The following is a 14974-nucleotide window of genomic DNA, read 5'->3' as shown; positions in this document are numbered from 1 at the left end:
ATGCTGTGAAGAAAATAAACAGGGAATTAAATCAGGGAATGGCTTATATGTGTGAGTAGGGAGGGAGTGGCATTTTAGACAAGGTGGTTAGGGAAGGCCCTTCTAGAAACATGACATTTAAGCAGGGACTCAAAAGATCAGCATAATCCTACTGAAAAGAGTTGGAAGAATATCCCAGACAAAAGGAATGGCAAGTACAAAGGCCCAGATACGGGAAAAGGCTTGTTGAGATAGAGAAATAGAAGGCTTTTTAACTTCTCCACAAAACAAAAACTGTTTATGGTTACATGCCCCGTGAACTTACCCTCTTTTACAAAAGCACTAAAGTTCCCTCGGGTCTCGCATTATAAGCTGTCATATATCCAGGGGCAGGTTCATGGGCTTGAGTGTTGCTTAAGATCTTCACTGAAAGGTCATTGGGCGTTTATTCTTCCAGAACATGTTTGATCTAAATGACCTGAATGGTGACTTCAGAACTCCCACCTGGAGGTTCAAGTCTGACTTCTAAGTATGGAAGTTGTATGGGTCTAGCTCTTTGTCTGGGATCCACTGAGAGCTTTTTTCCGGAGTGGAAAACCTGGATCTTCACAAGAAAACCTGCAGTGCCCACCGGCTGGGAGTGCTTTTTCTCCCTCTCTTCGCTGATCTGGATTATGCAGTTTCAAATATAGAGAATTAGAATCAGGTCTATCTTGTTCTATCAGTTCTGAGGAGCTCTTTCAGTAGGCACCTTTATGCTATTCTTCTTCACTTACCTGGCACCTGCCATAATGCCTAGCTTGGTAAATCAGCCCCAAGCTAAATAGTTTTTATTTTTTAACTGGTTAAAAAAAATCAAAAGAAGATGTTTTCTGACATCTGAAAGTGCCATGAAATTCAAACTTCAGTGTTTGTAAATCAATTATTATTGGAATAGAGCCACACTCACCTGTTATCATTTTATCTAAGCCTACTTTCCTGTTACAATGGTAGAGTTGTTTACTAGTTGTGATAGAGACTACATGGGTACAAGACTAAAATATTTACTACTGGCCCTTCCCTGAAAAAGTTAGCTAACCTCAGTGATAAATATTTGCTATGTGGATGAATAGATACATCAATAAGTGTACTATTATGGCAAATTCACTATATATAATTACTCCTTAATAGTATATACACTGTGGCAGAGATCCCGGCAGTAGCCTAGAGCTTAACACATTTTATTAAAAATATGAGACCAATATTATTTATCATCACTCTGCCATGTTGTTCTAAATATATATATATATATATATATATACATATGTATATATAGTCAATCAGAATAACAATTTTAATTGTATTTTCTAAATGGGCTCCTCCTATTTTTGTAATTAAATATATATTGCCATGTCTCTTTTCATTAGTATCAGTCAGTCTCCCAAGAAGTTCTATTTAAACTCTGTTAGAATCAGGTTACTCATCCTATCAAGGTGCATGTCCTTCTGGGCTTTTCTTCCTTTTGTAATTGTCATTTGGTTCTAAACTTTTACCTTGGGATGAAAAGATACATGAATTCAAGAAATTCAATCACCTTCCTTATATAAGATTTCATTTCATTTTATTTTTACGTTTTTAAAACATTTCTAGCTTTTACTGAAAACCCACTGTACTATTGAATTGCGTGTTTGGGGAGGATCACAAAGGTAGTGTATCTTCAAAAGCCGAACAAATCAGTCACTTTTGGACTAGACAAGATACATGCTCTTCCATAAAACAAGTTAAGGACACTATTAAGAATTTTATACAAAGAACTGTACAGAATACTACAAAAACTCATTTGGAAACTAGAAGTAAGCTACTCTGAACATTGTGGAGAAGTCGAAAATGAACCTAGGAGGAAAACATCTCTAATGCTTCTGCTCACACCTTCCTGGTGTTGGCATTCCTGCTGCTTCTGGTTTATCTCCCTTTCTAAATTTCTGAGATTGCAAAGTAAATCTTACATTGAATCTGTTACATGTGCTGATAAGTTTTGGTTTTGTTTGTTTTCTTTTGTTTGGTTTTGTTTTTAAGTTTCCAGTAGTAGATTGGGCTCAGGTGTGATCACTGTCATTTGTTTCAGGCAAGACTCGTCTTCTGTGCATCATTGTATATCATTGATAGTTCCACAGTTTTTTTCAGAGGGGAAAGATGTGAGTTTTAAAATTGTGTTGTCTCTATGTTTTATTGAGGTATTTATATGGATTTCACGTCAATGGGATGTTTGCTTGTCGTGCACTATTAGGGAGTTCTTACTCTTTCAAATTCAGAGGCCAAAACAAGAAGGAGAGCCTTTAGAAGTTAATACTAGCTAATTAATCCAGCTCATTAGCCCAAAACCTCACTGAACACTGAGAGTGCTGGTAATGTAATAAGCTTTCCAGTTAATGGAGTCAAAGCCAACTTCAAAGAACAGCTAGTACCTCATTTGTTAACTTAATCAACTCTCTGGACACCTCACAAACAAGGCGGCCTGGTAGGAGAGCAATAAAGATGTAAGTGGATGTTCTGTTCTGTTATCCCATGACTGACTTAAAAGTTAAAATTTGGACAACCATGAGTGCACAAATAGTACACATCCCTGTCTTTAAATAAGAACAGAACAATAAAAGCAAATGCTCGCAAGCAACTTTTGTCAGAACTTAAGTTTAAAATGGCCCGAAGAGTCCCGTCAAGATAAAAAGCCAAATGCCATGTGTTTAGTATTGTATATTTTGCAAGCTAGAGCTACTTTGTACACACTTCAGCCCATAAATAAAATGGAAGTAGAATAGTTATCAATTTGCACCATTGTCTTTTTGTTTTTCTTTAGAGATTTTAAAAACAAAGATCAATAAATATAATGAATGTTTGACAAATACTAATAGATTATTTTAGATTTTTTCACAATTATCACTCACTTAATCTTTAAAACAAAGTGTGAGAAAGATAAGATTGTTATTGTTCTTTCATTCAACAAATAACGTGAATATCTATCATGCAGCCAAGCAATGTTGAGATGTTGAGGTTCAACAAGAATGCATTTTCAATTGTTTCTAGTTCATGCGTTTTTAGTAAATCTTGACCTTGTCACTAATCACTTAGATTTATCATCTTCTCTTGAATTCTTGAATCTCACTTCTGGAGATTCTTCTCTATCAGAGTTACTACTTATGGCATAAAGTCTTCGTATGTATACTGATCATGTTAGGATGTCAGAGATTACATGGGCCTCTTTTTTAAGGAAATAGGCTTTGCTTAATTAGTGAACCAGTTGATGGCAACGTCTTGGGGAGCGGCTAATGGTAAAGGCAGCTGAATAAAAGAAATAAAATGGCAGACATAGAAGTTTTGTTTTACTTTCGTCACCTGAAGAACTCACCATTTCCTTAAATAGAAGATAAATTTTCTGGTACAGGCATACCCTTGCTCTACTTCATATTCCACAATATGAATCCTGAAAGTGAGGCTTATTATCCTCATTCTCAACCTCTGATGTTCTCCTGATTTTACTCATGGCCAGGGATTGCCCCCAGACCCTGATTTTTCTTCCTACCTCACCAATCCCAGACACTCAAAGATAAGTGAGTGTACCATAGTCCTGCAGAGGACCTTTTCCCAGTCTGAACCAGCTTTCCCTCCAGTTTCACTGAATCGTATGCTGGTACATTTTTCTTTTTTTTTTTAATTTTTTTTTAATTTTTATTTATTTATGATAGTCACAGAGAGAGAGAGAGAGAGAGAGAGAGAGGCAGAGACACAGGCGGAGGGAGAAGCAGGCTCCATGCACCGGGAGCCTGATATGGGATTCGATCCCGGGTCTCCAGGATCGCGCCCTGGGCCAAAGGCAGGCGCCAAACCGCTGCGCCACCCAGGGATCCCTCATTTTTCTTTTAATTCATTCTCCTCTCTACTCTGTGTTATAGGAATGTCCAAGAGTTTTTTATTTAGTGGTGGAAAAATGAACAAACATCTATTAAATAAAAAACATTGTCCGTTTGAGTGCCAGCCTGGGAAGAGAACAATCAAGGCTCAGATTTCCATTTTGACCTTGAGTTCAAGGTACTTTTCAAGATTGTGCTTTAAAATAAGCTTTGTAGTGAATGTTTTATATGTAATATAAGGTGATATAATAGTTTTACTTTTTGATTAGTGGAAACTAATACTTAGATAATTGATGTCTTCTAATTAAGAAGCAAGCCTGCATTTTAAAATAATGAATAAGATGGGAGCCTGGGTGCTTAGTCAGTTGAGCTTCCAACTCTTGGTTTTGGCTCAGGTCAGGATGTCAGGTTGTGAGATCCATCTTAGGGTCAGCACAGAGTCTGCTTGAGATTTTCTTCCTTTCCTTCTCCCTCCCCTTCTGCCCCTCTCTCTGCTCATGGACTCCTGAGCATGCTCTCTCATTCTCTCTACAGTGAATAGATAAAATCTCTAAAGAAAAATAAAATAAAATAAAAACAATGAATAAGAATGTTTTATTGTAGAACAGGATTAAATAATGTAATCTGATGAATTGATTAGATTCATTACTTACATTGAGTCTCCTTTTTGGATGTGCCTTTAGATATTCAAAACCTTAACATTTAGGCAAAATTTATGAAAGGGTAATTGTTATTTTAATTCTCTCAATTGAGAAATGAAAGATGACATCAGGTTTGTAGGAACTGTCAATGTCACAGCTCACAGAGCCTTCCATTCTCCAGTGGTCTAGCCTGGGCTTGTTCACATGGTGATGGCTAACTTGGCCAGGATCCTATGAACCTTGGGACACATGCAGCATTGCTGTTGCCAGGCTGTCCTGGGCAAAGAAAATCACAAAATCAGCCAGTGTTTAAGGCAAGGAGAAATAGATACTACATTTTGATGAGAGGAGCTAGAAAGAACTATGGTCATTTGTGCATCTACTATGGATGGTTACATGCAAAATTTTGGAGCTGTTGCTGCCATGTGTTTAATCAGATGAAGGCAGCCATTTGGCAATCAGGATGTGAATACAATGTGTAGAGATTATCAGGCATGATTGACTTAGAGGGCCCCGGGTGACATTTGTGTTCTTGGTGTCAGTTGTTCTTGAGACCCAGTGGTATCCTTCCTCCTCTGTTTATTTCCTAAATCCTTTCCTAGAGTCTATGAGTAAGTCTCATAGACTCCCTTTTATCCAACTAGCTTAAATGGGCTGAGGTTCTGTCAGCTTTGGTCAAAATTCCTGAAAAAAACCTCTAACCAAATTTGTTTACATTTTCTTAGTCTGTCAATTCTTGTCACAGGCTAATATAGTGAATAGAATAATGGCTAAGCTATATATACTCATTGAGCCATTGCCCTTCATTTTTAATCTATTTTATTTCCAATAAACCAAGTGTCCATTTCCATTAAGCAATTCAACTATATTGAATTCCTCATCTAGATTTTGTAGGATGGTACTTTTTAAATGGTCTGAGTAGTCAGACACTACCCTTTAATTCAGAAAATTAGGGACCAAATGTCATTTAGGAAATTGAAAATCAACTTTTTATGACTTCAATTGAAAGAACTCATACTGAAATGTGAACAATGTTCATGAAAAGTTAATAAATAAGACTAATGATAGTGCATGGTAATTTAAAAATGATCAGGCTATTAAACTACTTATAACTAATGCTAATACCTTTGAGAAAAGAGGGTAACGATATTGGAATTTCATGCTTATAACAAAACTGAACTTCAAAAGCCTTTCATGATCACATATATCAAGAGTCCGTTTCACATTACTCTCACATTAACTACACAGACACATTCATTTCTCATTTTAAATGTAATTATTATGGATGTAAAATTATAGGATCTGAATCAATTTGTAGATTTTTGAAGCTCTGCATATCCCACTATACTTTTGCCCTTCCTCCTAAGATTTAAACACATTCTCTTTCGTTCACTTCACTCTTTGAATCATTCACTCTGTGAGCCACTGTAATTGAGAGGAATGTGTCCTTTTATACTCCCTCTAGCGTGTTGGAAGAAAACCATGTTACAGGCAAAGGTATAAATGACATTTTCAGAAAACCAGAACATCCACTAAGGTATCTAAGCTTCTGAGTGCACGAAGTAGGATTGAGAGCCTCTGTTAATGAACCACTCTGTGACCCTTCGTGTCCTTGCATCTCTCAAACAGAAACTGTAAGACAAAAGACAGGGAACATTTCCAGGAGAGACACTGTCAGTGTTGAGTAAAACTAGAGTGGTTATATGTCTTCTCAGTGTATTCCTCCTTTCTTGAGAAACAAGGAGTACTTTTCAGAGTTCTCTGAAATTTATAGAAGCAACTGAGATGTCATTATTATCCCTATTTTCAGAGGATTCTCAGGAAACTCAGCAAGATTAAAGTGACTTATAATTAGTAATAACGACTTTCCTCTTGGTAACCTACCTCAGATTTAGTTATGAAATATGCCTCTATAGAAGTTTCGGTGCTTCTATAAAACTTTAAATTCAATTTGAGTTGAAGTGTTCATATTCTTGAGAGAAGCAAATGACAGGATTTCGGTATACTATATTTCCCCAATGAGATTCCTTCATTCCATGCACCACATCTATTATCTGTAAATAAAGTGCAGCTTCCAAAGCAATCAATGAGCAGTCAAGCATATGAATGAAGCCATCTTTAAGTAGTGTTGTTGTGCTGTGCCACAGAATGAGGTCCGTCAGAGAGCTGATAGAACACAGGGGCCGTTTGGAAAATCTCTAAGAACACATTTACAAAAATATCAAATACACATTAAAGGGAACTTAAGGATACTTTGTTTTGACTGCTGGAAGGGAAACAATGATACACACAGGGACCCAGGTGGTTAATGTACTGTACATTATTACTATAAAGTACAAGACCTCAGTCTCTTAGCTTCTCAGGAATCACAAAATCAGTTGATTACACAGGGCCCCACAGAATAGACTTTAAGAGTAAATGAGCAAACATCTCAGATATCCTTTCAGAGCTTGCCAATTCACACAGCTTTTGAATTCCTGCTATTGGGCTCTTGTGCAGGAGGGAGTTTTACAATGTTTTTTATCCTGCTGGAGGTCCTAAGCCTGCCTCAAATACAATAGAGAAAATGGCAGGAGCCCTTGTTCACTGAAGTAAAAAAATAAACCGGTCCAACTGTCATAGCAAACAAATTTTCTGAGTTCAGAGATGATGGAATATATAAACCTGATGTTCTACACTTAATACAGGTCCCTTGACATTTGAAACAACTTTAGTTGAAGATAAATGTCATAGTTTCTTAGATATGATATTTTTCTTTCCCAACACTTTAGTTCAACTTTTGGGACTTCACATTGAAAATTCAACAATGTTCACAAAAGAGCTAATGGTTTTCATCTGTAGATTAATCTGGTTTTAGAAGGGTCTGTGAGACTCTGTATCACTTTGCATTTATGGCTCATCCATGTTTGTAGTTAGAGCATCTTCTTATTGCAGTGACCAGAGGACAGCTATCCATGGTGCTACCAGCCAGTGGACAAAACCAGAATGCCTGCTTAATGTTTGTTTTGATGTCTTTTGGTAATTTGGTTAATTTGGAGACAATGAGTCATTCCTTTATCCAAAGGTACGCAACAAATATTCTATTTCCAGTGAATGTTGCTGTCGTTGGAAATAATTTGGTGATCTTTTTAATGTTCTAGAGTTATACTATTTTACCTATTAACAATAAAAAAGTAAGAATGGACTATGTAACTCTTAAGGAGGTCTTCATAAAATTCTTCTGCTGAAATGGGGTCACAACAAAGTGGTTGCATTTTTATGCTTTTTCAGAGTTGTGGTGACCCATGACACTAATCACAGATATCTCTACCTATCTGACACACAGCAAAATCCTATGAGGTGGCCTAAAATAGAACTTGCTGACAAACATTTCATGTCCGGGCCTGTACTCATTATAGGGAGAAGTCTATATGGGTAAGAAAAAAGGAAAAGAACCACCACACATTCAGAGAAGATCTAACTTTATATTTATTATCTAGTAATTCAACCATATTGTCCTATAATTTGTTCCTTGTTCTCACTGTCAGCACAGAAATTAATGTCTGATGTCTAAAACGTCTCTTTTCCAATCACAAATCTGACCTAGTGCTTTTATTCAGATTTTTTTGAGATCAGAGTTGTGTATTCCAGATTTTATCAACATCTTGTTTGATGAGAAATTATTTTTCCTTTACTACTTTTTTATACTTGCTGAAAATAGTGCTTGCCTTCCATTAGAAGCAAAGTGTTTCATCCAAAAAATAAAGAAATATGTATTGGCTTAATTTTCTCACTGACTAAGAAAACCTGAATTATATGAGTTAGAAAAAATAGAATAGTAAAGAAAGGATGGGAATTTATCCAGTTATTGTTAATCACATTAAAATAAACTGCAATCTATGTGCTTTGAGTATTTTTAGAAGCATCTTTTATCATGATTCCCAGTTTTAAAAAAAAGTCACAAGATGATTCAGTAGACACACACTCATGAACAGGCACAAATTTGAAACAAAACTTTTATGAAGCAACTTACCCTTACTCATAATACACTAATACTTTCTATTCTAGTTAAATCAATTCAATAAATTCTAGTTTATCTGGATTCATTACATTGATTTTTTAATACTAATGAGTTGTGATCTATCATAGAAAACATTGCTTTAATCTATTTCTTTAAAAATGTGAGGAGGTGACTTTTACCATTATAAGCATAGAGGTGTTTAAAAACACAATTCTCATGAAAACAGATAAGGAATTTGTGTCAAAATTTTGCTGAACACATTGATGAGGATATCAGAAAGAAAACACAAGACCTAGTTTGAAGAACGATTGAGGAATTTATATAGTAATAGGAGGGATGGATTCTCAAAATAAGGTTGCCAAGTTAGACATAAGACTGGTTAACTTCCTACAGAATAGTTAACCTATAAGAACTTTGGGGATTAACTTCACAACAAATTATAAAATTATAACAGCTTGATTTCTGAAGTTTAACCTATAGAAAGTCAGATACAGTATAATCAGGAGACAGGTAACCTATCAGTTATTTTAACAAAGCATTTTACAGGAATTGCTAATTAAATACAGAGTTATCGGGGTGCCTGGGTGGCTCAGTTGGTTGAGCATCTGACTCTTAATTTTTGCTCAGATCATGACCACAGGTCATTTGATAGAGCCCTCAGGCAGGCTCCCTGATCAGCAGGGAGTTTGCTTGAGATTCGCTCTCCCTCTGCCTCCGCCCCTTTCTCCTGCTTGTGTGCACAAGCACACACACACACACACACACACACTCAATAAGTAAATAAAACCTTTTTAAAAAAAGTACAGTTGTTAGCTAAGTTCATGCAAAGGCTAAAAGTGCCATAGTGCAACAGAAAGCAACCTCAGATAGTAACTGCCACCCCAACCACCTGTGGGACTAAGGGACTAAACAAAGTTGGAATTGTAAAATTACGAGCTTGAAAGAGGAGCTTTGTGGAGATGCACTTCACGTTTCCTTGGTGCTGGAGACTCTGAGGAGGACATGATGGGATCAAATGTTAGGAAGACTACAAACTGGAATGGCCCACTGTTGTGGGAAGGCACTGCTATAGCCAGTATAAAAGGAGCCTCGTTGAGGTAGTTCCCTGGAGCAGAACAAAACAGGGAGGGAGCGCATCATGGGAGCAGTTCCCTCCATCTCCTCTAGTCTTGCCATTTCTCTCTAGTGGCCCCACTGTTCAAGTCTAACAGGGAGCAGAAGGTCAAGCAGCAATGTGGCTTGTAGAACCCCAGCCTGGCATCATATAGCCAATGACAGCAGTGGGTTAGACTGAGAGACAATAGTTTAAACTGCCACAACTCTTGCCTGACAGAAAAGTAATGGTTTGCAATTTTATCATCTGTGGACTGTGAACCAGGAGTGTCAGATTGGATCTAATGGGTTATGAGAAATGCTCTAGTGTAATATCAAGAATTAAGCAATCTTCATTCTCCTTTCTATAAGCTTATGCCACATTTTTTATCAGAAATTTGTGGTTTAATAAAAAGCTGCACAGAATCAAAATAACTATTTTGGGGCACCTGGGTGGCTCAGTTGGTTAAGCATCCAACTCTTCATTTTGGCTCGGGTCATAATCTCAGGGTCATGAGATTGTGCCCTGGGTTGAGCTCTGCACTAAGCACGGAGTCTACTTAAGACTCTGCCTCCCTCTTCCTCAGCCACTCCTCCCTTGCTCTCACTATCTCTAAAAAAGAAAAAAAAAAACTATAATTTTGATATCTCTAGCTTTTCCTATTAAAGGGATTTCAATAGACAATTACTCAGGTATATTATTCTAATATTAGACACATATTTGGCTTGTTAGCTTGAAATGAATAACATTACATATTATGAATACAAAGATATGCTCGCTTTCATGATTCTAAAGTTCTTTTGTTACAGAATTGTTAGAAATAATTTCTAGGAAATTGTGCTTATTTTTTTACATTTTAAGCAAAAACATATAGGCTCACAATAAAGATTTCAATTATATATAAAGATATTTTAGAAGTAACAACTCTACTTACGTTTACACAAAATGGCTCATACCGTACATTCTTTTTACATTGTTTTCTCTTCATATCCTGTCTCGCCTTATTATAACAGATGGATACTCCCTAAACATTGTATTGTCTGTCTACAAGTGTACGGATTTACCCAATATATGTTAAAATTCCCCGTTGATGGGAACTTAGGTTGTTTTTAACTTTCTCGATGGCAATAGCGAGATAGATGATAGGACTGAGCATGGAAACATTTTTGTGATTTTACATACAAAGTGCATCTATATACATATACATATTCGTACATATATGTGTGTATATATACACACACCCACTTATGTAAAAGTGTAAAGAAGTATCTACACACTTTTATATAAAGTGCATATAGATATACACACACAGCTACAAAGTTTATAAACCTACATAACACACTTTGTACGTAAGACCGTATGTAAGGCTTATCCGGGCACAACAATGCCGCGTTCCACACCAACGGTGCTGATTTTGTGTGCTGCTGGTTAACAGCGGCAGGGGCATGGGCGGAGGACGCCTTAAGACCGACGGCAGGAGAGCTCAGAGTAGAATGCTAGGAGCGTCCTCTTCTGACCTTGCCCATGCATTTTCCTAACGGGACTTTGTCTTCCTCGCAGCAGATCCCGCACCACGTGAAGCCCCTGCCCTATTACAGCTACGACCCGCCCGGGATGGGCTACTGCCAGGCGCACCAGCCGCTGCGCGTCCACAAGGGCTACGAAGCCGTGTCCCCGGAGCAGGACGACGCCCCCAGCCTGGAGCTCGGGCGCGACCACGGCTTCATCGCCACCATCGCCAGGTCGGCGGCGCCGGCCATTTACCTGGAAAGAATAGCAAACTGACTGCGGAAGCCCGGGCCTCGCGGGGGGACCCGGGCGCGGGGGGAGAGGGCGGCGTCCTCTAGGAGAATGGGTGTCCTCAGCGCAAGCACGCGGGCTCATGCGTCCTGTCCAGACACTTAGGACGTGGAGCAAAGGAAGGACGGAACTGCCGGGAGAGGGTAGCGGATGCACCTGCGCGTAACCAGGAGAACCATAGAACTGTCTTTGCTCCAAAACACGAAACAAGCAAAAATCCTCCTGGATGTAAATAGTGAAAGTGTCGAGTTCTTATACAAATAGATTTCACCCTAGCCACATATAGGTCTGTTTGTATATTTGCTTTTTCTACACTGCATGGTTCCTGGGCTGGAGAACCACAGGAGGGGTGGGGGGTGGGGACCTGGGACTGGGGGGAAGTTGGGGAAACAAATCAGTTTTCCTTGTTAGCTGTGTGTAACTCTCAGACTTGATTTCAATTGCTTTATTTCACTTTCCCTCTAAAATGCTGTTTGTTTGTTTGTTTGTTTTTCCTATTTGGTTTAATTTTCACTTTCTCCCCCCTGGCCCCCCCCCCCTCCGCCGGTCAAGTGATTCTGTTTCCAATTCTAAATATGGGCATTAAAGCTTATGTTGTACCAAAAGAAAATCTGCTTTACTACAGACCACAAAGAACACAGTTGACCACAGAGTTTGACAAAACAACTAGAATGAAAATCCTGTAAAATCTGGGTGAATGATCCTTCAAGACACACGATGTTCACTGTGAGTTTTCACTATGTAAGACTTCTGAATGGGATCTGTGCAGACTTCCAGTTGGAAAGACCAGCAGGAATCTTCTCATTTGGACATGGGCATATGAAAAACAATGGCCATGTGGTCAATGAATGAAACTGCCAAGGTGACAAATTTCTAAACACAGGATAATGTATAACATTGCTTTTTAAATTAATTATCAATTAGCTTTTTTGTGTAGTTTTTTTTCAATAAGAGAAAATGTTGGAAAAATAAATATATTATTTTGTGGTTGGTATACCACAGCCCACTTAATGTTGAGTGCTTTATCTCTTTGTTGTGAAATCCTTCTAGCCTGTGTCGGTTGGTATCTACCAAATGGCTTCTGTGTGTTCTATGATTAGGTGGGGAGACCCTACAAGGTGTAGAAAAGTTTGAGGTGTGGCATATGCATTAACTCCTTACACAGATTTCTTTTTCGAAACTTATGATGTAACTCAAAAATTATATAACAATATGAGGAAAAAAGAGTAGTATCTATAAAAGGGTTAGAGGTTATGCAATCTTTCAGAAGAAGAAAACTATAGAAATTATCACAATCTGAAAGAAGCATAATGATCACCCATTTTTTAAACAAAGGTGATAATTATACACATATCAGTTGAAGGATTTTCACTTGACTTCCTTAGAGCTTTGATGCCATATGTCAGCAATTCTCTCTGATTGACAATGGGCATTATCTTGATCTAGCTAGTGGTCTAATTTGCCTAGTCCTATTTTTAAAACAAAATGTAACTATAAAATTTTTGTCATCTTTTATTAGGTCAGGTTTTGCATTCTGAAAAGTGCTAATATACAGTGATATTAGTGGGATTTCTTAAGAACTAAATTGATAGCTGGCATTCATTTAATTGCAAATTCTACTAAAGTAATGATTAAAGAGCCTTGTGAATACTTCCATATCAAAGTAAACTAGCATAGAGTATTGAGCATGTTTTTTTTTCTTCTCAAAGTAATTCCAGTTTACCACCATTTTAAATTATGCTTGAAGTTAAATTCTATTTTAATTGCTAAAAATATTTGTCATATTAAAGACAATTCAACCAAAGGAAGTTTTTCCACTTTGGAGCACAGGGCTCTTGCTGTCAGATTCTGGTAACTTCCCTGTTAACATTTACAATCTGGATTATATCTAGATATGTTTCCTAACCATTCAAGTAGAATGAATTGACTATGAGTTTAGAAGTTAAATTCTTTGGCATTGTGATTTTTCTTTTCAGAATTATTCAATAGATTGTAGCAGAACATTTTGGAGTGTTTGCCTGAATTATAAGGATTCTCTAACTCTTCCCACCTTGTCTGTTTATCTAACATCACTCATGTAGCCCATCTACCACCCCACCCCATCTTAGATGATTTATTGAAGGTCATATCTGAAAAATTTTCATCAAAGTTGGCTTAATTTTTCTGTTTGTTTCTGTTTCTTATAGGAAAAAAAAAGAGCCCTAAATCGATGACAGTCTTCATGTTATTTAAAACTGTCATACTAAAAAAAATAAATAAAACTGTCATACTTGGCCAATAATTACTTCAAGTTTAACATGAATTAAGTAAGTGAACAGCTAGTGAAATGGGTAGGGTAGCATTAAGAAGATTCTATGCCCTCTGAATGTGAAAACTTTCACTTACAAATGCTAGAAAAAGTTTACACTGAGCTTTGGAAATCTTTTGATAATTAGACAAAAATAAATCAAACAAACAAAAACAAAATTTGCTTGAGTAGGCATCAAAAAGTCACTAGTTGAAAAATCTAGGCTTTTTATATTATGTGAGGGGTCATGTTGGTTTTCAGAGAAAACAGCATTGAAAAAAATATATTATTAATCCTTAAAGTGCAAAAGTCAATCATGTCTGTGCTGAAAACCTGTTATAACCAAGGAGGATACAAAGCTTTAGTTACCATTCAGGTTATTGTCTGGCCGCCTAACCACAGTCTGCAAACTTGTCTATGAAGGTCACTTTCATCACTATTTCTGGTTTATTCAAGTGCTTTGCTAGGCAAATTGCCCCAGAATTCCCCTTCTCCCTCAACATTGAAAGTGTTTAAATTCTGACCATATTGGAAGGGAGCCTCCGGTAAGTCAAATAGCACACATAGTATTCTCTTAGTGTGCAGGAGAAGAAATATATCACCTATCTACAGGCATTTTGAAATTCTGCTTATTCTGGGTCTAGCTAATACTAAGATTTTTTTTCACTGTCTTCTAAAAGCCAGGCATTATTTTGATTCTACTCATTTTTCCTGTTGAAATATTAAAGAGACCTCAAAAAAAGTTATGCTTTATTTTAAGACTGGCCTGGTTAGTAATTTGACCTTATACTATAATTTTTATTGAACCTCCAAAAGATTTGCAGGTTGAGGAGAACCATGGAGTATTTTAGAGGAAGAACATTAAAGCAGTGCCTAAAAAGAATTGGGAATATGACACATGCAGATTTGAAGAATCAATCATTCAAAATTCCTGATCAACTTTTTTCATAAAAATTTTTGGTAGTGCTGAATTTACTTTTTCTTATTGTATCATGCAATAGGGAAACACCCAAACTCAGAAGCTTGACCGATACATGTATGTGTATCTGTGGTTTAAATTTTCACTGGCCTGTCTGCTATACTTATCTCAGTAGCTTGAGTGCAGATATAGCAGATCTACACTCCAAAGCGCCCTGCGCCATGAAACCGAGGAAGAGGAGAAAGTCTAGTTTTTAACTGTAAACCTTTACATTTTATGAATAATCAGTGTATGTTAATTAAATTTGGGGATTTGGGTTGACAGATAGTTTAACGTTACTTGATGTAATGAGACTGCCAAAGAAAAACAGA

At 37.1% G+C, this 14974-nt stretch overlaps 1 protein-coding gene across 2 annotated transcripts in view; it reads left to right on the top strand.

Annotated features, from left to right (window-relative positions):
* Positions 1–11391, top strand: part of LRRTM4 (leucine rich repeat transmembrane neuronal 4) — a 712850-nt gene extending 701459 nt beyond the window's left edge. For both annotated transcript variants that reach the window (XM_041754109.1, XM_041754108.1), the window contains one exon: positions 11161–11391. In XM_041754109.1, coding sequence (XP_041610043.1) covers positions 11161–11382 — 222 coding nt within the window. In that variant the 3' untranslated portion in view covers positions 11383–11391. The remainder of the gene's footprint in view (positions 1–11160) is intronic.
* The last annotated feature ends 3583 nt before the right edge of the window (positions 11392–14974 follow it).

Source organism: Vulpes lagopus, chromosome 5 (genome assembly GCF_018345385.1).
Source record: "Vulpes lagopus strain Blue_001 chromosome 5, ASM1834538v1, whole genome shotgun sequence".
NCBI lineage: Eukaryota > Metazoa > Chordata > Mammalia > Carnivora > Canidae > Vulpes > Vulpes lagopus.
This window is presented reverse-complemented; position numbering and strand designations above follow the sequence as displayed.